The sequence below is a fragment of the Acinonyx jubatus genome, chromosome X, assembly GCF_027475565.1.
Source record: "Acinonyx jubatus isolate Ajub_Pintada_27869175 chromosome X, VMU_Ajub_asm_v1.0, whole genome shotgun sequence".
Classification (NCBI taxonomy): domain Eukaryota; kingdom Metazoa; phylum Chordata; class Mammalia; order Carnivora; family Felidae; genus Acinonyx; species Acinonyx jubatus.
In genome coordinates this window covers 9,183,234-9,204,539 of record NC_069389.1, presented here as the reverse complement: position 1 = coordinate 9,204,539, position 21,306 = coordinate 9,183,234, and the positions used below count along the sequence as shown (strand labels likewise).

General features: G+C 42.1%; 1 protein-coding gene across 7 annotated transcripts in view; it reads right to left on the bottom strand.

Annotated features, from left to right (window-relative positions):
• The window catches only part of FRMPD4 (FERM and PDZ domain containing 4), a 688,829-nt gene that overhangs the window by 181,373 nt on the left and 486,150 nt on the right, over positions 1-21,306 (bottom strand). For all 7 annotated transcript variants that reach the window (XM_053202067.1, XM_053202065.1, XM_053202066.1 and 4 more), the window contains one exon: positions 5,682-5,798. In XM_053202067.1, the coding sequence (XP_053058042.1) occupies positions 5,682-5,798 (117 nt within the window). The remainder of the gene's footprint in view (positions 1-5,681; positions 5,799-21,306) is intronic.

Below are 21,306 nucleotides of genomic sequence, written 5' to 3'. Positions count from 1 at the left end.
TACGTTGGGCGGGCCAAGGAGTGCTTTCATAGGAAGCACATGGCCAGACAAAGAGGCTGATAGCCATTACTAAAGATGCTGAGTGGGGAAGGTATGACAGGGAAGGGTGGAGGTGAACTGAGCTGAACACACATTGATAGGGCTGGGTAACCCTAGGGGTGATGATTGAAGCTACATAACATAGGAGGTTTGGCATGGGTTGGACTCCATTACCAAGCCAAAACAACCGAGGTCTTATAGTCTGATGATGGGGACCAAATGCTGGTTGACTAGACACAGGATGTGGCAACCCCACTTCCTGTGAAACTCACCTTTTCTCATAAAAGTAGATTCCTCAATGTACCTTCACTATCTCACAGGTCAGGTGTGAAGGTTTCATGAAACCTTAGGTCTCCCAAGAATTTTCTAAACATGGTTCACCCAAATGAGAACATATTTAGAGCAAAAGGATATAGTCTCAGTAATCATGTCGGAACAATACTCATAAACCAGGACGCTGCTGGGCAGACACGGTTGTACGCCTCTATATCCACACACTTCTATAATCTATACCTATATTCTATATCCATTTATATCTATATCCAGAACTACATCTTGTATCTCTGTACATCTGTATCAGTAGCTATGTAAATATCTATATTTACATCTACACCGACATATTTATTGATGCTGTTTATAGCAAACATCTCAGAGTGCCTCATTTTCTGTGTAGGTCTTTCTCTTTCCGTCCATCTCTCCCTCTCTCACCCATTTCTTAACACAACAGTGTCCTGAGACTCTTCCCTTTCGATCTAGTTTCTCTCTCCCCGTCTGTCTCTCTCCTTTCCCCTGCTTTGTTCTCTCTCTTAAATGGTAATAATAAGCAACTGAGAAAGTCTTCTTTTACATCTCCCACGTTTCCTTTATTTTTAAGTTTATTTATTCTGACGGGGGATGGGGGGGTGGAGGGGCAGAGAGAGGGAGAGGGAGAGACAGAGAATCCCAAGCAAGCTCTGCAGCAACAATGCAGAGCCCAACGTGGGGCTTAAACTCACAAATTGGGAAATCATGACCTGAGCTGAAACCAAGAGTTGGACCCGTAACTGACTGAACCACCTAGGCACTCCTACATCTCCCATGTTTCTTAAACAATATTCTCTGTTGCTCAAACCAATGTATTTCATATTTTTCTAAGAAGAGCAACAAACGTTGTCCTTTTTCTGATGCAGAGTTTGGTGTATTTGAACGTGCGATGTGTGGGGACTAGGTAAGCATGTGAAAACCTTTGGAAAGCAACATGTGATTAGTCTGAGTCTCCTATCATCTGGAAAGGGGATCATTATTCGTCAATTAAATAAGGTCATGTACAGGAAAATGCTGCACATCAACAACCACTGCTGTTCATTAGAATCACCTGGGGAGTTTCTGAAACTCTATTTCTTGGCTCCACCCCAACATCAAGGAATATGCACTGAATGTTTGTGTTCCTCCAAAATCCATTTGTTAAAGCCCTAATCCCCAATAGAATTAGTGCTCTTCTAAGAAGAGACTTAGAGACATGATCCCTCTCTCTGTGTGTCTCTCTCTTACTGTCATGTGAGGGTACAGAGCAAAGGAAACTATCTGCAAGCCAAGCAGAGGGCCTTTACCAAGAACCCAACCAAGCTGGCACACCGATCTTGGATTTCCAAGCCTCAAAAAGTATGCACATAAATTTCTCTCTGTAAACCACCCAGTCTGTGGTGTTTTATTCTAAAGGCCCAAACAGACTAGGACAACCAGGCATCAGCAGTTTCTACTGTTCCTCAAATTATTTCCATGTGCATAGTGACATTTAAAAAAATGATTAACCCTATGTGTTACCAACTCTCTATGGAATTTAACTTCTTGGTCCTACCCTAAATAATTGGGGATGGGAAAGGGAAGAGGAAACCTGAACACAGTTAATGAGCCGGGGCTATATTCTGAAGGACTCATCATGCTAGAAATAGCTCATTATTGAGCTAGAAGAATCTAACTTTGAACGTGTGAAGCCTGGTTCTTCCCATAGCTTTATTAATAACTTGAAAGAAGTTGTACCTCCGTCAAAACCAATTGTCTGATGTGGGATATCATTTGGATCCTAAGATAAAAAAAGGGAAGACATCTAATCTCTTTCAAAGAGAATATGTAAAAGAGTGAAAAATTAACTGCAAAGGTGAAAATTAATAGTCACAGTTTAATTTTCAAATTGTTCTTTTAACTTAGAAAACTAATGAGTAGAGATATACTCCAAACTGCAAACCAGAGTGCCCCAGAAACTTTCGTAATTAGAGTATTTCTCTGTAAGGGATAAGAAAAAAACACCCCACCAGAATGATTCTCATTTATAAAACTCACTAGTGATAAAGAAAGAACAAACACTTTTGAAAGAAGTACTGTTCTTGACATGGGAAAACAATGAGTCTGAGAGACGTGTGGAAATTTACTTTTCAACTAAACAAACCCTAGAGATTTGAAAAAGTGACACTGGTGACATTGGTTTTCAGAGTTGCTATTTAGTAATCAGTGCAGGTGTCTTCCATTAAGTTGCTGATTTGCTCTTACAGGTTTTAACAGCTGGCATTAGGCCAGTGTAAATGTTAAATTTACACCTGGGCTTGCCCTTGAAAATGTCAATGACACCAAGGAAAAACGCATGTGGCCAGAGCTAGCTAGGATGCCTGGACTGTATAACCAATAGGCCTTGGTTTGACTTCACGTATATTGATCAAATGGTTCGGAACGTATGGGAGCCCGGATCCAGCGAGGGAAAAAGCAAAATCCATTTCCATCGGAAAAGTCTAAGATATACCTGCATACATGTATCATCTGTATCTTGTACGAAGTACATTTCTTTGGCAGAAATTTTTATTGTTTTGAGTCAAAGCATCCAGGCCACCTCAACTGAGCCAATTACAAAAATGTATAACCATGTTACAAAATAGATGGCATACTAGAATATGACAAAATATCATCTCTCCAGCAATAGAAGGGACTTGGGTGAACTGTACGAAATGAGCAATTCAGAATCTAGGGTATGTGCAAAATTGTTGGCCTTTCTGCCAGTCTTGGAGCTTTCTGGGAGATTCTACTGCCATTCCACTACCATTTCCTGGGTAGTTTCCAGGGGAGCACATCCTCAGGAAAGCCTTGAAGAGCCAGAGGGCCACTGCCATAGGCTCCCTGAGGTGGGTCATGTTCAAGGGCCACTTCAATCTTCCCAGAAGGCAAGCCCCTCAGGAACAAATTGTACTCTGAAGACACCACCTTTCCCCTTCGCAGGAAATTCAAAACAGAGGAGAGATTGCAACCACAGAGACCGAAAACCTGACCGCAACATTCATGTGTTTTTCATGTAAATACCTTCCAATAATCACTGGGAGGTGCTAGGCTGTCCAACGACCAAATCCCCCAAAACAATCTTGGAAATATTTTTATCTTTATAAACATGATCCCACACCTTGATAGTGACTCTGTCTGCTTGTCAGTCCCCAGTAAGACTGACTAGAACAAAGAATGCAGCCCATGGTCTAAAAAAGTTTCCTTTGGCCTCCAATCTCTGCTCAGGTGTATTAGGCTAGGATCAACCATGCTTAATGATCTCACATCTATTTTTTTAATTCTGATATTTAAGAATATTTGGGGTGCCTTGGTGGCTCAGTCAGTTAAGCGACAGATTCTTAATTTTGGCTCAGGTCATGACCTCGTGGTTCATGAGTTCAATCACCAGGTCAGGCTCTGTGCTGGCCGAGAAGAGCCTGCATGGGATGCTCTGTCTCCCTCTCTCTCTGCCCCTCTCTCACTTCGTCTCTCTCTCTCAAAAATAAATAAATAAACTTAAAAACACAAAAAGAATGATTCACTTGGGTTGTAAAAGTAAGTGGGGTGGATGCCTGCTTTTTTGATGAGTGCAATATAAGAACTCGTCTCCATTGTATATATAAACCACATCTTCTTTACCCATACTACTTGGCAATGAGAAAGAATGAAATCATGCCATTTACAGCCACGTGGATGGAATCGGAAGGTATTATGCTGAGTGAAATAAGTCAGTCAGAGAAGGACAGATATTGTATGTTTTCACTCATATGTGGATCTTGACAAACTTAACAGAAGATCATGGGGGAAGGGAAGGAGAAAACAAATAGTTACAAATAGAGAGGGAGGGAGGCAAACCACAAGACTTTTAAATACAGAGAACAAACTGAGGGGGGATGGGAGGTGGGGGAGATGGGAAAGTGGGTGATGGGCATTGAGGAGGGCACTTGCTGGGATGAGCACTGGGTGTTGTATGGAAGCCAATTTGACAATAAATTATATTAAAAAAATAAAGATCAGAATAAAAAAAAAACTCATCCCATTCAATTCCAAAAAACCAGAAAACTATAGTGACTGGTTCCTCCAAAATAGTTTGGTGGTTCCTCCAAAAGGTAAACATACAACTACCTTATGATCTGGTCATTTCACTGCTCGGTATATACCCACAAGAATGGTAAGCAGGGACTCAAACAGATACTTGTAAAGCCATGTTCATGGCAGCATTATTCATAAGAACCAAAAGGTAGACACCACCCAAACTTCCATTGACAGATGAATGGTTAAGCAAATCAGGTGTATCCATACAATAGAATACAGACAAAGGAAAATAATTCAGCCTTGAAAAGGAATAGAATGATTCTATACACTATACCATGGATGAATGTTGAGGACATTATGCTAAGTGAAATGAGCTACACACAAAACAACAAATACTTTAGGATTTCACATTATATGAGATATCTACAATAGGCAGATTCAGGAGCGCCTGGGTGTCTCGGTTGAGTGTCCAACTTCGGCTCAGGTCGTTATCTCGTGGTTCATGAGTTTGGGCCCCATGTCGGGCTCTGTGCTGCCAGCTCAGAGCCTGGAGCCTGCTTTGGATTCTGTCTCCCTCTCTCTCTGTCCCTCCCCTGCTCGCTCATTCATATTCTCTCCCTCTCTCTCTCAAAAATAAACAAACTTTTAAGAAAATTAAAGAAAATAGGCAGATTCATAGAGACAGAAAGTAGAATAGAGGTTACCAGAAGCTGGAAGAGGGGGAATGGGAAGTTATTTAATGGGTACAGAGTTTCTGTTGGGGATGATGAAAAAGTTCTAGAAACGGACAGTGGTAATGGTTGTATAACCTTCTGAATGTACCTAATATCACGGAATGGGACACCAAAAAATGGTTAAGATGTTACATAAAATTTACCATTCTGTTATATGCGTTGTTACACACAAAAAAATATACCACAAAACTCCAAAACTTTAGCCAGTGTTAGTGTGAGAAATGTATGAGTCAACCAGTAACGCACCCAACTCTTGCAGCTGATGTTTTAAGTTACGAATGAGCTAGTAACATTTCTGTCTTGACCATTTCTAGAAAGCAATTGAAATGCTACACCTCCGTGTCACACTTTAGTTCTAGCCTCAGACAGCGAGTACAACTGGCCTCAGATTTACTACTGAACACTTTTTCTCCGTCCCAGAATGCCCTTACTATACCCCGACTTATTACTCTCACATGGCACACGACCAAGGACGAAGCAACCTCATGTCGGAAGACATAGAAGACACAGGAGATTAAGATGCTTTGCGTAATGGCCTCCCAACGTCTCTGAGACGCTAATGCGAAGTTAACTGACGTCAGTTCTACCTACTTGATGAAGCAGTCCCGGCCATCCCGGTTCGCAGTCATCTCCCATCCATAGGGGGGTACCTGGTTCAAGCCCCAGGTTCCCGAGGGAGGTGGCCAGCCTGAAGACTTCGTCCTGTGGCTGGAAACAAAGAGACAAAAAGAAGAGCATCATTCCGTCTGACAGGTGAACATGTCTTTGGAAACAAACTCCAGGTGGAGCACAGCACTCGCTCCGTTCGGCTGCGGGCCGTGTCCTCACCTGGTTAAATGAATAATTATAAAGAACGTTTTTGTGACAGGTACCGCGCTCATCAGTTTTCTTTATATTGTCTTCCTTCCTTTGTCACAGACACGCTAGCAGCTAAATACATGCATTCCGTCACACGTATTCCATTGTACAGACGAGGAAACAACAAAAGGCTCAGAAAGATGAAGTAACTTGACAAGGACCTACTAGCCATTTTGAACAGAAGTTTTCTACACTTTCCATGGCACTTCACAACCCTGATACCATACATTAGGAAGCGCAGCACATAAATAGATATACTGCCACAATATAAATACATACATGTGAGCACTGTTTTTATGGATTTTTAAAAAATTGCTTTAATGTTTATTTTTAAGAGCGAAGGAGAGAGACAGAGCATGAGCAGGAGAGGGGCAGAGAGAGAGGGAGACGCAGAATCCGAAGCAGGCTTCAGGCTCTGAGCTGTCAGCACAGAGCCCACCGCGGGGTTCAAACCCACGAGCCGTGAGATGACCTTTGCCGAAGGAGGACACTTAACCAACTGAGCCACCCAGGCGCCCCGGTTTTGATGGATATTAAGCACATAACACGAAGCCACAGTTTCCTGGACTCCTCTAACCAAAGCGCAAACTTTCCACTCATATAAACCACACACCAGTCAATGTGAGTCATAAAACTGGAGACAAACTCTCCATTTAAGTAAGTTGCAGTGGAGATCCACACATTAGCTTTGACACTTTCCAGTCCAAACCTTACATTTCAATCATCAGGAAAAGGGAAGGGTAGGCTACAGAGTATTTTCTACAAGACTGCATTCCCAAAAGCAAAAGGGAAGGGGAAGTAATTGCATGTGATAAGCCCTTGTGACAGGCAGGGCTTCCACCATTTTCAAGGACATGCAAAACTGCTTTGGAGCAGAGCCATGGCCACGAAATACGTAGAGCCATTTTTGAGTCGACCAACATCCCTCCTCATTTGCTCCATTCACGCCACGTGAATTTCTTTCCTGGATGACCTAGAAGATTGGGGCACTTCCAAATCGCAAACTGACGTCAACCCCTGTAGGGGGAAAGCAGTGATGGCATTTCCAGGGCCTTGCAGTCAGCATCTCGGCACTGCGCCTGGGAGCCTCTTATGGGACACTAGGCATGACACCCGTGATGTGCACAGGTGTATGTGGCAGCTCTAGGGCAGCAAGCAGGCAATTTGGGGGTGTCACCTTTGCTGTGGGGACGCAACTTTTACTTCCCCAGAACACAGGGCAACTCACCCCCGTCGTGCACCCAACTCAGACATCTGATCATACACCCAACACTTCTCCAGGCGTGGGTGAAAGATGCCCATTTCCTGTAAGATTTCTAGGGAGGAACTCTGTTGCCTCATTGAAACCACCTTTGTTGCTTTTTTTCAACCTTCCTTTCAGTTTTTCCACATCCTTCATGAAGTGTGGTGAACAAGAGTTCACAAATCTAATACAGGTCTGGCAAATTTAGAATCCCATTATAGGAGTCATTCTTGCCCCTTGACTATTAAAAGAAAAGGCAAGGCCACACTTTCTGTTCCTCTTATTCGTGCAAAATTCAGCAGTGGCAATTTCCTCTGGAGGTTTTGTAAAAACGTGCTGCTTCCCGGCAGTTGGAGAGCACACAGAGTTTCCACCTTGCGGCAATACCAAATAAACGCCAATTTCTCTCAAGTACCAGAGAACGTATTTAGAGTGCTTTCTAAGGTTGGACAAAGGACAAAAGTCCTTATTGGTATAAATACAGCATATCCTGTTATTAAAAAGTTTTCCAAAACCAACACTACAGTAAGAGGTGATACAAAGATTAGTCTAGTGAAAAGTGGTCTATGCAAACAACGTAACTATTTATTCTTCATGACTACATTATGCGCTGTATCACAATGTTACTTGTTCTCAGAGGGGGCAAACCTATTCAAAACAAACTGTCTATACTTTTAGGTATTCTTCTCTTTTCTTGGCCACACCCAGCAATGTCAAAAACACTAAAAGAAAGACACAGAAGGCTTCCTAATATAATGGACACATAAAAATACGGTATTATAACAAACTGGAGTGAGCCTGAATTTTATCATAAAGTACATTCTTCCCCGTCCAGTATGTTCAGGAAGCACAGAACAACAGTTCACCAAGATGTTTTTCAATAAAGCCTTTTGTCAGCTAATACTAGAATAGTCTACAAACGCTTATTCGTTCAAGGGACGTCAGCTGATAGAACAAAATTGCATAACGAAAATCAGACACGTCTGTATGTCTATCTGTTAACGTGTTCACATAAAAAAAATGGCTTGGGAAGGAATTAGGAGAACTTGGCCAATTAAAATGCACAAAGAACAAAAAAAAATACCATCCAAAGTATCTAACCGTAAGAGTCTTGACAAAAATTAAGGAAAAGAGTCTTAATGATGGAGGGATTTGGGCTCTTCCTTCTGTGAGGGAGATTGCTGGAGGTTTCCCCCGCACACACACCTTCCCCACAATATCTACCCTTGGAACCTGGTGGTTTGCTCTCAGTTTGCAAGGGAGATGCTCTGGGGACCTCTTTCCCTGGCTCCAAGCTCTGTGTCTTCACTAAACTTTAGTAGAGTTCTCTGATGCATGTATTACACCTATGTCGACACCGCTCTGTACAGAACTCCTCAGTTCTGGAAATAATGCTGACTCTGTGTCCCAGTGTGGGGTGCATGCCCTTTATTCCCCACACCCCCACCTCCTTGAGAGTCCACTCGGGGGCATTCTTCCCAGGTGCTGACACCTTTTGTGATTTCTCGTCTTCAGAGAATGTCCTACTTTTCTTGTCCCAGTTCCTATCAGCCACTAAGTCCCTCTTGACCACTTCTATGGCACCCTAAGACTATTTTAGAAGTAGGAACCTCCAGTTCCGCTCAGCTGTCAGCACTACAGAGGATGGCAAGCAGGTTGGCTCGACTGAAATCATTTCCAAGAATGTCCCCCAGCCTAGGGTTGCCAGGTTTGCCACCTGTAGATACAGGACACCAAGTTCAATGGGAATTTTGCATACACAACAATCTTTTCACAGAAGGATATCTCATATAATATTTGGGGGATACAAATTCTAAAAAAATTGATTCATCATTTATTTGATACTCAAATTGTACCAGGAATCCTGCATTTTATCTGCAAAATCTACACTAGCCCCTCAAATAAATGGATACCCAGATTCTCTCACAGAATCAAAGAGGACAGCTTATCGATGGAATTAAACTATCACAGCCCAGAATCTTTAAGATTTGCCCTCACCTAGTAGTGAGACCAAATCCTACCATCACAGAGTCTATGATGTGGTAAGAAGCACACTCAGCTTGCTCACTGACCAAAAAGCACGCCCCTTACGTGCCAGTGGGGGTGACAGGGGGATTACAAGTAGGCATGTGGTATAAGTTTATTTCCCATATTGAGCGGATAAGAATCACCTTGCAGTGCTGGATAACTATAAAGACTACCACATCCTAGAAATTACAGTTAAGCAGGTCTGGATTAGAACCAGGAATCTATGAGTGAGTAAGTGAGCAAGTGAGAGAGAGAGGGAGAGAGGTGAAAGAAGCGATTCACATAATTATTATTTGGGGGGTAAGATTGCTAGATTTACCAATGAATAATTTTTAATATAAGTATGTCCCATGAAAATATTTGGGATATATCGGTAGGAAAAAAAAATATTTGCAGTTTATTGAAAATCCAGATTCAACTGGATAGCCGGTAGTTTATCAGGCAACCATGGGGTTTGGAACATATCCAGCAGCACAAGCACATCTTTGGATTTTTGCATAATGTGAAAGCTGTATTTCATCGAGATCTTCAAGCGATTAAGAAACGCATTAAAGTTTCCTAAGTGCAGACCGAGTCAGTGGTTTCCAATGTGAAGCCTGGCTGCACACTGGAATCACGTGGTGAAACTTGTTAACTCCAGATGCCTGAGACCAAGGCCAACCCAAGTGACTCGGAGTATCAGAGGATGAAGCCCAGGCATTGGTATCTCACCCCAAGATGGCGGCCCACCGGTAAGGGTAATTCCACCATTGTACTTGAGCCGATTGCATCAGAGCAGGAAGGTCTGGCACTCAAGTGCCTGTACATTACAGCAGCACCAAGCAATCTGTCACAGATGCAAATTCTTGGGCACAACCCAAGACTACCAGGCACAAACCTCTGAGGTGATGGGGCTGACCCAGTAACCTCTGTTTAACGGGCCTCCAGGCAATACTGGTGCCCACTCAGCTTTGAGAACCACTGGGTTGCAATCAGACTGTCTTTAATCCAAGTTCTGCCATTTCTTTTCCATAATCTTGACCAAGTTCCTCGACCTCTAACCGACCCGGTCCCAGCCAGTTTGGAAATGGAGGTAATACATCCGGGTCCTTGGGAAAATATTAAGGTAGTTTTGTATAGCGCTCAGTACACTAAAAGGTCTCTGCTGGCAAAATCTCAACCCAGCACTTGGGACAATACAGGATTTTGGGGGGTTATGCAGGAATAGGTGGCTTTATTCACTCTCTAAATAGAAAAAGGGTGAAAGGCTCAGTCTTCTATTCTTCAGTCTGGCAGGAACAGGGCAAGAAGGGGCTGAATCAAGCCAGTTATACCTTCTTACAAGGTCACGAGTTGAGTTCAGCTGTTCTCAAAGCTGCCGAAAACATCAGAAAGTTTTACCCGGGGAGCCAATAACCCCAGCTGTGTGTGATGCTGGGTACAGAGGGCCAGTCTCCACTGGTCTCAGGCCACGCCTTGAGATTTCTTGCAACCACAACGTTCTCTCGCTTCAACCTGAGATCATGGTTGTGTGAACCACTTTCAAACACTTAGCTCAGCCATAAAAATAGCGACCTACATTGCGAAGGCTATTTCAGTCAGTCCAGAAATTCCCGACCGATGACTGAACTGGTTTGCAACTTTGTGCTTCTTACATCTATTGCTTGCAACAGACTGAAAATGTCCTGGACAAAAAAGATCTTCACAGATGATATGAAGTGAGAGCAGCCATGAAGTACACGTGCGTGTCTCTGGCCCTGGACCCAATCGTGATGGCAAATCTGTCCAAGGAGAAGGCAGGCTCTTAGAAACCACATGAAGGCCAATACAGTGACCTGAGTTCTTAGAAACACACCTCAACATCAGAGAAGGGCATAATGTTGGCGACAAGGAAGGTGAGGTCTGGTTCCAAAGTCCTGACTCAAACAGATTCAAATGGTGCCACTCAGAGCCATGTAGTGGTTACAAGGCATGCAGTGCACAAGACCCGGCCCCCTCCACAAAGACCAAGTGACAACAGCGCCCCTGCATAACTTATGAACTTGTTGGGAATAAGAAACAAAATTATGGGGGCGCCTGGGTGGCTCAGTCGGTTAAGCGTCTGACTCTTGATCTCGGCTCAGGTCAGGATCTCATGGTTCATGTGTTCTAGCCCCAAGTCGCACTCTGCACCTACAGTGTGGAGCCTGCTTGGGATTTTCTCTCTCCCCCTCTATCTCTGCCCCTCCCCCACTCTCTCTCTCTCTCTCTCTGCCCCTCCTCTACTCCTTCTCTTTCTCTCTTTCCGTCTCAAAATAAATAAATAAACTTTAACAACAACAAAAAGAAACAAAATGATGAATGTACAATTCTTACGACATTATTGGATAGATACCTGGCGCTCAAAACACTTCGGTTGAAAACCAAACAAACAAAAAACCCCAAGCATTCTCAGTGTTTCCACTTAAAGTCAAATTAAGGAAAGCAGAACGTGTCTTTCCATCAGAATGAAAGACTTCAAACCCCAGGTGTGCCAGTGAATAGCTTCACGGCTTGGGGTAATGGAACCAAGTGGTTGGCCTCTCTGGGTTGTATTTCTATGCGTAAAAATCAAAACACCAACATCCAGCTGTCAGTGATGTCACACACGTGAATGATCTATGCAAAGTCCTAAGGTACAGTCGCTGACTCATTGAGAACAGTCTCATCAAATGCTGTTGTTATAAGCGCTTATCATTGCGAGGAAGGCAACTTTTGTATTTGATTTTGGAGTTTCAAGAACACTTCTATATACAGAATTTCTTTTGATATTCACTAGTTGGTTTCATCATGCAACAAAATGCCTGCTGAAGCATTAGTGGGGAAGAGGGTACAGCCTCCCAAAAAGCACCCTATGCAGCGTTCCTACTGCTTTGACACAGCTAGGAAGGAGCGTGTCTATGCTGAACCCAGGGCTTCCCACCCCAAGTTCCATATTCCTTACACAGTGTCATACTGAAGTGTGACTCATGGGCTTATTTATAAACCTGGTAATATTTAGGACCACTGGCCAGAATCAACCTGCATCCTTTGAGAGTGGTGTTGAGAAAGTTATTATTACGTCCATTTCGGATACGGTAAAACCTAAGCCACGTTTATTCGGTTATTCATCCTCGACATATAATGACTTCAAAAATCCAACGAAATCAAATTGTGACCCAGAATTTGATCATCCTTGTCTCTCTGGACTCGCAAGGATTGTTTTCAGAATACCCCAAGGTTATACACTGTTACAGATGATGTTACAAAATATAAAGCATTTTCTCATTTCTATTGCTTTCAGTGGTGGATGCATTGTAGTTCCCCAAAATCCACAGAACTCCTAACTTCAAATCCTAATGATGCGCAAGCAGGTGATATACAAAGTATCTTGTACACTGACATGACATATGGTTTAAGGTAAAGGAAGTGGAAAGGAATTGGGAGAAACGAATAAAGAATTGTTCTGGGTGAATTCAAAACACTCCACGTTTGGTGGCAGCCTTGATGTGCCCTAATTGGGCGAGAGGGGCCCTGTGCTGCAAAGGTTCTTGCCTCCATGGATGAGGACTGGAGAAGTCTTTTCCTTCCAGTTAGTCATGCAGTGTGCTAACTCAGAACATAACTCTCTTCATGCAATCAGGCGTCAGTACAAAAGTCACAGTATTAAACTCACACATGAGACAAGAGCTTTCCATCCAACTGCCCTTTTGTAGATGCATCCGGTGCCGGTGTGTGTGTAGAAAGCTTGATTGATAATCAAAATAATATCAAAGCCTTCCAGACACAAGTAAAACTCACCCTACCCATCGTTTATAAGATTTCACTTCTGTGTTAACTAGGAATATGAAAAAAAAATACAGTAAAAAGGGAAAAGCAGGTAGTTAACAACTGATTATTCTTGTCAAACCTCATAAACGGAGAAAATATATAAATTCCAAAGTCATTTTAGTCAAACGGGAGTGTATTCTTAATCAAGAGTTTGACTGTGCTAAAAGACATTTGGATATATATTTTGATAACCAAATTTAAACATTTTTCTGATTACTTTCACCTGCTACCCATACCTAGAGTCCCTAAACGTTGCACAGAGTGGTGGCCATTAAGGGTACCTGTAGGTTTGCCTTCAATTAAACTTCTGATATTTGCGAAGCGCATTTGCATTCATCTGCTCGCTAAATTCACGAATTCTGTGAATCAGGAAGGACAATTATAATCAGCCCTGTACTACTCAAAAGGAAACAGACACAGACTGGACAAATCAAGATTGGATCCACTTTTGCTGGAGTGCTGTCATTCTAGCTCAATAGTTCAGAGTCCTAGCTCCCAGGTAAGCATGTGATGTCAAGTGGGCATGCTGAGCTGGGCGAGGGCCTGCAAAGGGGGTCTTTTTCTCCATTCTATCTCTTCTATTCACACTAGTGTCTAGCAAATAAGAGATCCTCAGTGGGAAGTGAATTAATAAGAGGAAACCAAGGTACACGATGCTTCTAACACAGAATCTTAGGCATTAAAACTGTGGCTCCCTGCCTTCACAAGATTCAGGTGTTTTTTGGGGGAGGTTGGGGGGTAGGGAGTGGGTTTACTCTGCTTGTGTCTTCACTTATATCCTGTAATAAAACTGCATTATGTTTGTAAATAAAAATTTATGTTAAACAAAAGAAAATGAGAAAAGGATAGGATTTCATATGGATTTCTGGTGGGTTCAGGGGAGAAATTGAAGAAAGGCAGTAGTGAAAGTTTGGAAACAAGGTGTTAGTGAGGCCATGAGTAAATATGCATGATAATATACTGTTCAGAGAGCATTTCACCAATCCCCTATGGAGAACAATTTAGCAGCTTCTATCCAATTTACAAATGTGTCTACCCTCTGGGCCCCCATCAGGATTGGAGGGATTCAAAAACTATGACACAAAGTAAAACACTGAGCGCCTATAAAAAACAAAGATTTGCTTTATACTGATCTAAAGGGGAAAATTAAATACAGACAAGATGAAGAAAGATACACAGCTTACTACCATTTCACTAAAATCAGGGAGTTAGGGGTGCCCGGGTGGCTCAGTCGGTTAATCATTCGACCTCAGCTCAGGTCATGAGCTCACGGTTCATGGGTTCGAGCCCTGCAACGGGCTCTGTGCTGACAGCTCAGAACCTGGAGCCTGCTTCGGATTCTATGTCTCCCTCTCTTTCTGACCGCCCCCCCCCCCCCCCCCCCCGCTGGCTGGTGCTCTAATCTCTCAAAAATAAATAAACCTTAAAAAAATCAAATCAAATCAAATCAAATCAGGGAGTTAAAAAAGTTCACCTAAGACTAACCCTTAGAGTCTAGATTCAAAGACAACGGCGTTAAAACTTGGCACCACAGCTTTATCATCTGAACGCTATGGACAATCCTAACCACCTTGTAGGACTGTGGTAAGGACCACAATGATCGAGTGGTGAAATTGGGCGCCATGGTTATAGCTTGTATGTATAGATGCACGTAGCTAATAATGATTGAATATCTAGTATATGCCACAGGCTGTTAAAGGTACTTGCAATGCATCAGTGAACAAAACAGATGCTGAAAATAAGACTCATCAACGCAGGAAATAAACATCCCAATCATCTCACCACATCTGTGTGTGTGTGTGTGTGTGTGTGTGTGTGTGTGTGTGTGTGAGACTTAGCATCACATTAAATTTGTATAAGGCTATTGTGTGCCTTTTAGACTAATTTACCTAATCATTCCCTGAACACACATATTTTTCATGTTCACAGTCCAGGTCTTTGTTCCTGCTAGTCCCTTGGGCTCAAACACGCTTCTGCTTCTATTCCAACTCCACATACCTTGGCATACCTGTAACACTTGATCCCTCCTCCAAAACTCATCTCAAATGCCACTAACTGCATAAAGCAATCCCTGAATACCCCCCTGAAATGATTTATCTCACTTCCCCGTGATGATTGGAAATAACGGTTTGCACTATAGAGGTGACATCCACGCTACTGAATTACCAATAACTGTGTGAATCCTAGATGATAAGCTCCTGAGAGTTGATACAATTTCAAAAAAAAACACCAAACACTTGTGTCCTAATATATTTATTGCACCTTGAGTTCTTCTCATTTGCCTTGACACCTTGAATAGGAATAATCTCTTCTTTATCTCTTATATTGCCTAGCTGATTGTGATTATCATAAGGTCAGGGGTGACTCTCCCTCATCTTTATCTCCCTGGACTTCACACAGAACTTGGCCATGGTGGCTGTGCAATACATACTGTGTCTTAAATGAGCTGGTACACAAGTTTTCCTGTTACGCTTCGTTTACTAGCTGCTTCAAAATTGTACAGATGTGGGAAATTTAGCAATTGCTTTTGGAGGTGGGCAATAAACACATGAAAGCAATAACATAACCTCTTAATATTGCCTTCTGTTGTTGAATGGCCAGGTGGATGTATCTGTGCATGATGAGAATGTACACACAGGGGGTTCATGGGACTCCTAGGCCAACAACCCTCACCTCTCCGGTCAGCAATATTCACCAAGCAGTTCTATAGAACTGCATCGAAATCCACAACCACTCTTTATCTAAGTATTCAGGGCATAATCTGGCAAGTGGAAACCATTTTATAGTAGCATTTGTTTGAACAAAGAAATGAATGAATAGCAGTCAACTCTGTAGCGTCCTCCAAAATGAGCAATACGAGTGTGCCCAGGAGAGGCCAGGATTGCAAGAGAAGGATGCTGGAGCCCAGAGTGGAACACCTTAGAATCAACAGCCACTTCGTACCTTGACATTCTTGAAAGCCTCCTGGTTTTGTAAAGACAACACCACAATTCGGAGGACCCAAATGGAAAGCAAACGTTTTAAATCTAAAGTTTACTGATGTTAAATTATTAGGCCTTGATTAAGTTTCTTGATATGAACTTGCTTTCATTATTTCTGTTCAGGGATCCCTTAGTGGGAAATGGCTCTTCATTCATGGCGAGCTTATAGTCCCAACCGTGATGGTGTCCCTGACTTACCATTTTGAGAAATTTCAATCACATAGGAAAGTAGAAAGAGTACAGTTAGCCATCCTCGGAATCTTCTCCTAGAGAAGTGGCTCTCAACAAGAGACAATTTTGCCCCCCAGTGGACATTTGACAATGTCTAGAGACATTGTCAGTCACAACAACTGGGGGTGGTGGAATGCGACTGGCATCTAGTGGGTAAAGACCAAGGATGCTGCTACAGCCTCCCTCCAAGTAAAAAAATATTTCTCCCCTCTCTTCATATATGTGAAATGTTTACTTGAAACACTTGATATTAAATAACAGATATCAGGACACTCCCCTCCCCCCAATTCTGTAGCATGTATCTTTTAAGAAAAAGGACACAGTCCTTTAAAACCACAATAGCCTAGGATCCTGGGAAGATGGCGGCGTAGGAGGACGCTGGGCTCACCACGCGTCCTGCTGATCACTTAGATTCCACCCACACCTGCCTGAATAACCCAGAAAACCGCCAGAAGACCAGCAGAACGGAGTCTCTGGAGCCAAGTGCAGACGAGAGGCCCACGGAAGAGGACGACATGATATTATACATGGAAAATCCGATAGACTCCACCAGAAGTCTGCTAGAACTGATACATGAATTTAGCAAAGTTGCAGGATACAAAATCAATGTACAGAAATCAGTTGCATTCTTATACACTAATAATGAGGCAACAGGAAGACAAATAAAGAAACTGATCCCATTCACAATTGCACCAAGAAGCATAAAATACCTAGGAATAAATCTAACCAAAGATGTAAAAGATCTGCATGCTGAGAACTATAGAAAGCTTATGAAGGAAATTGAAGAAGATATAAAGAAATGGAAAAACATTCCATGCTCATGGATTGGAAGAATAAATATTGTCAAAATGTCAATACTACCCAAAGCTATCTACACATTCAGTGCAATCCCAATCAAAATTGCACCATTCTTCTCGAAACTAGAATAAGCAATCCTAAAATTCATATGGAACCACAAAAGGCCCCGAATAGCCAAAGTAATTTTGAAGAAGACCAAAGCAGGAGGCATCACAATCCCAGACTTTAGCCTCTACTACAAAGCTGTAATCATCAAGACAGCATGGTATTGGCACATAAACAGACACATAGACCAATGGAATAGAATAGAAACCCCAGAACTAGACCCACAAACATATGGCCAACTACTCTTTGACAAAGCAGGAAAGAACATCCAATGGAAAAAAGACAGTCTCTTTAACAAATGGTGCTGGGAGAACTGGACAGCAACATGCAGAAGGTTGAAACTAGACCACTTTCTCACACCATTCACAAAAATAAACTCAAAATGGATAAAGGACCTGAATGTGAGACAGGAAACCATCAAAACCCTAGAGGAGAAAGCAGGAAAAGACCTCTCTGACCTCAGCCGTAGCAATTTCTTACTCGACACATCCCCAAAGGCAAGGGAATTAAAAGCAAAAATGAACTACTGGGACCTTATGAAGATAAAAAGCTTCTGCACAGCAAAGGAAACAACCAACAAAACTAAAAGGCAACCAATGGAATGGGAAAAGATATTTGCAAATGACATATCGGACAAAGGGCTAGTATCCAAAATCTATAAAGAGCTCACCAAACTCCACACCCGAAAAATGAATAACCCACTGAAGAAATGGGCAGAAAACATGAATAGACACTTCTCTCAAGAAGACATCCGGATGGCCAACAGGCACATGAAAAGATGCTCAACGTCGCTCCTCATCAGGGAAATACAAATCAAAACCACACTCAGATATCACCTCACGCCAGTCAGAGTGGCCAAAATGAACGAATCAGGAGACTATAGATGCTGGAGAGGATGTGGAGAAATGGGAACCCTCTTGCACTGTTGGTGGGAATGCAAACTGGTGCAGCCACTCTGGAAAACAGTGTGGACGTTCCTCAGAAAATTAAAAATAGACCTACCCTATGACCCAGCAATACCACTGCTAGGAATTTACCCAAGGGATACAGGAGTACTGATGCATAGGGGCACGTGTACCCCAATGTTTATAGCAGCACTCTCAACAATAGCCAAATTATGGAAAGAGCCTAAATGTCCATCAACTGATGAATGGATAAAGAAATTGTGGTTTATATACACAATGGAGTACTACATGGCAATGAGAAAGAACGAAATATGGCCCTTTGTAGCAACGTGGATGGAACTGGAGAGTGTGATGCTAAGTGAAATAAGCCATACAGAGAAAGACAGATACCATATGTTTTCACTCTTATGTGGATCCTGAGAAACTTAACAGAAACCCATGGGGGAGGGGAAGGGAAAAAAAAGGAGGTTAGAGTGGGAGAGAGCCAAAGCATAAGAGACTCTTAAAAACTGAGAACAAACTGAAGGTTGATGGGGGGTGGGAGATGGGTATTGAGGAGGGCACCTTTTGGGATGAGCACTGGGTGTTGTATGGAAACCAATTTGACAATAAACTTTATATTGAAAAAAATACAATAAAATAAAATAAAAAACTAAAACCACAATAGCCTATCAAACTCAAATTTAATATTGACACAATATTGTATATACCCCATATCTATATTTCCCCAATTACACTTCCACTTTTACAGGTTTTCTGTTTGGTTCAGTATGCAAACAAGCTCTATATGCCTTCCATTTAGTTATGCTGTCCCTTTATTAAATCATGATGTAAGGTTGCAAAAGTATTATAAATTTGAGACCAGAAAAAATGATGCTGCCTTTTCACACCAAAAAAAACAACGATGACCAATGTTTGTACATCACACAATAGACTCAATACAAATGAGACTCCCAGAGTTCACAAAGTGCATGCAGTCCACAAAGTGCCAAGCAATGATAGTGGCCCAACAGAGAGCGTTCATTGACTGAGCAGGCATATAAGTTGGTGGAAGCCACTTTGCAAGACCATGATACTCGTGTGGGATTAGGACAAGGCAGAAAGGGTCCCAAAGACTCCTCAGATTTTGTAAAGGCAGAGGCCAAGATGAGAACATGAAGTACCAAATTACCAACAAACAGAGTGGCCTAGAATTTATGATGAGGAAAATATACAGTCAGTAGTAAGAGGTCCCAAAATGTTGTATGGCAATGAAGGCAGACAGATAAGAGTGTGGCAACAGCACGCAACAGCCGCCCAGACAAGGGCTTGGAAATCAAAGAACATTCCACTTCAACTAGACAGCCCCTCACAGATGTCTTGATGTGCTATGAACCCAGTGCACAGGTTGACTAGGCTGGTCACATTGTCTGAGGAAGGCCAGACACCTATCTGTCCATTTTGTCCTTCCTCTCCCATGAAAGGATCTGAGGTGGCAAAAGAATCTTTGGAAAAGACAGTAAAGAGTTTGGTTTGGCTGAGGAGTTGGGAAAAGGTTTGCCAATCTGGACTACCAGAAGACTCAGAGTAGACACACAAGGCATTCTACAAGCTAAACCTCTACACAAAGAGGTCGTTCCAGTGAATCAACAACCATTCACTGCTATGGACTCCTTTCTCCAAGGTTCTGTGGTCCACCATGTGTGAACTAGCAACGCTATAATATATGGTTCCTACTCTCTGGGTTATAAAGTAGTTCTAGAACTTTTTTCTATTTTAGGCAGCCAGTGCCCCAAGACACTCAATTGAATCCCTCAATCGTTCAAAACATTTCATTGAGGACTTTCATGTCAGTCACTGTATGGGAATAGGGCTGTGACAAGCAGATAGGATGCTTGCCCACATGGAATTGAGAACACGACAGCCTGAGACATGCAATATATCACAGCTCGCCCAAGTTCGACAGGTTGGGTACAGGCTCGGGTTGATCCAGGCACCCTGAGCTTTCATTCAAACTCCTCAGATAGGAGTCCCATGCTAGGAAATTCAAGTATCAGGAGACAAGGATCTCTTCCTTATACCTCTCAATTGGCCCACAAGCCAATTATTTCACCCATACTGACAATTAAATGCTTTTTTCCTACTTTATTGAGGGGTCAGACTTTTTTCTGTCCCTTATAATATGGAAGGCAAAAATGCCCTGGGACCCACCAAATGCATCATGATAGCTCTTGACAGTGATTATAAAATTAATAAAACCCACTATCGGCAAAATCTGCCAAATGGCCTAATCAAATTTTCCAATGTGTTGTTAAAACACTTTTGCAAACACTCCTCAATTTGAGAAGCAGATTCCTGTTCACATTTGACATTTTAATGGATGACTCATAACCGAATACTGCTACTCACCAAGCTTAGCCAAATCCAACTGGTGTCCCTCTGAACACCCTCACGAACGGTATATGAAAACATCAAACATTTCCCAAGTTACTTATCCATTCTGAAACTTATACTTTCACTGTTTGTTGAGGATACCCACATATCTTTTGATCAGTTTTCAGTGTTTACGGATTACCATATAAAGTATTTGCTTTTATAGACTGTAGTTTTCTTAACCTTCTTAGCCTTACTTTATGATTTTTTGAATAGAATGTTCAAAGTATATCTGTTACCTATCTCCCAATTCATTAGTTTTTTAAAATTTTCCAAGTAAGATAATAAAATATTATTTAAAAATTATCCTCGCTTTGGTACTATTAGAAATAAAAAGGAAAGATTACTAAAAAGAAAGTGAGAGACAGAGGAAGGAACAGATATGACTCCATATGGACCATTTGTGAACGGACAGGAAGAAAGAATATAAATGGAAGAACACGAGCCTGGAAGGCCAGAGAGTAAGTTATACATTGGCCATTGATAACAGAGATGAACAAACTTTGATCTAAAAACCCACATAATACGTATTTTCAGCTTTAAGGGTCATATGGTAACTGGGTTTATGTTGTATCTACAGAACTCCGCCGTGATATCTAAGTAGTCAGACACTAAGGAAACTAACAGAAGTGGCTATGTTCCAATAAAACTTTATCTAGAAAAAAAAGTTGACATTCGGCCTACAGGCCATAATTTGCTGATCTGATTTACAATGACACCATGGAAGAGTCATTTATACTTTTGCACCTCGGTTTTCTTAATCATAAAATTAAAGTGCTGGATCACATGATTCTGAGGTTCCTTTACTACCCAAATGTTCACCCTCAAAAATAAATAGGTCTCTTTCT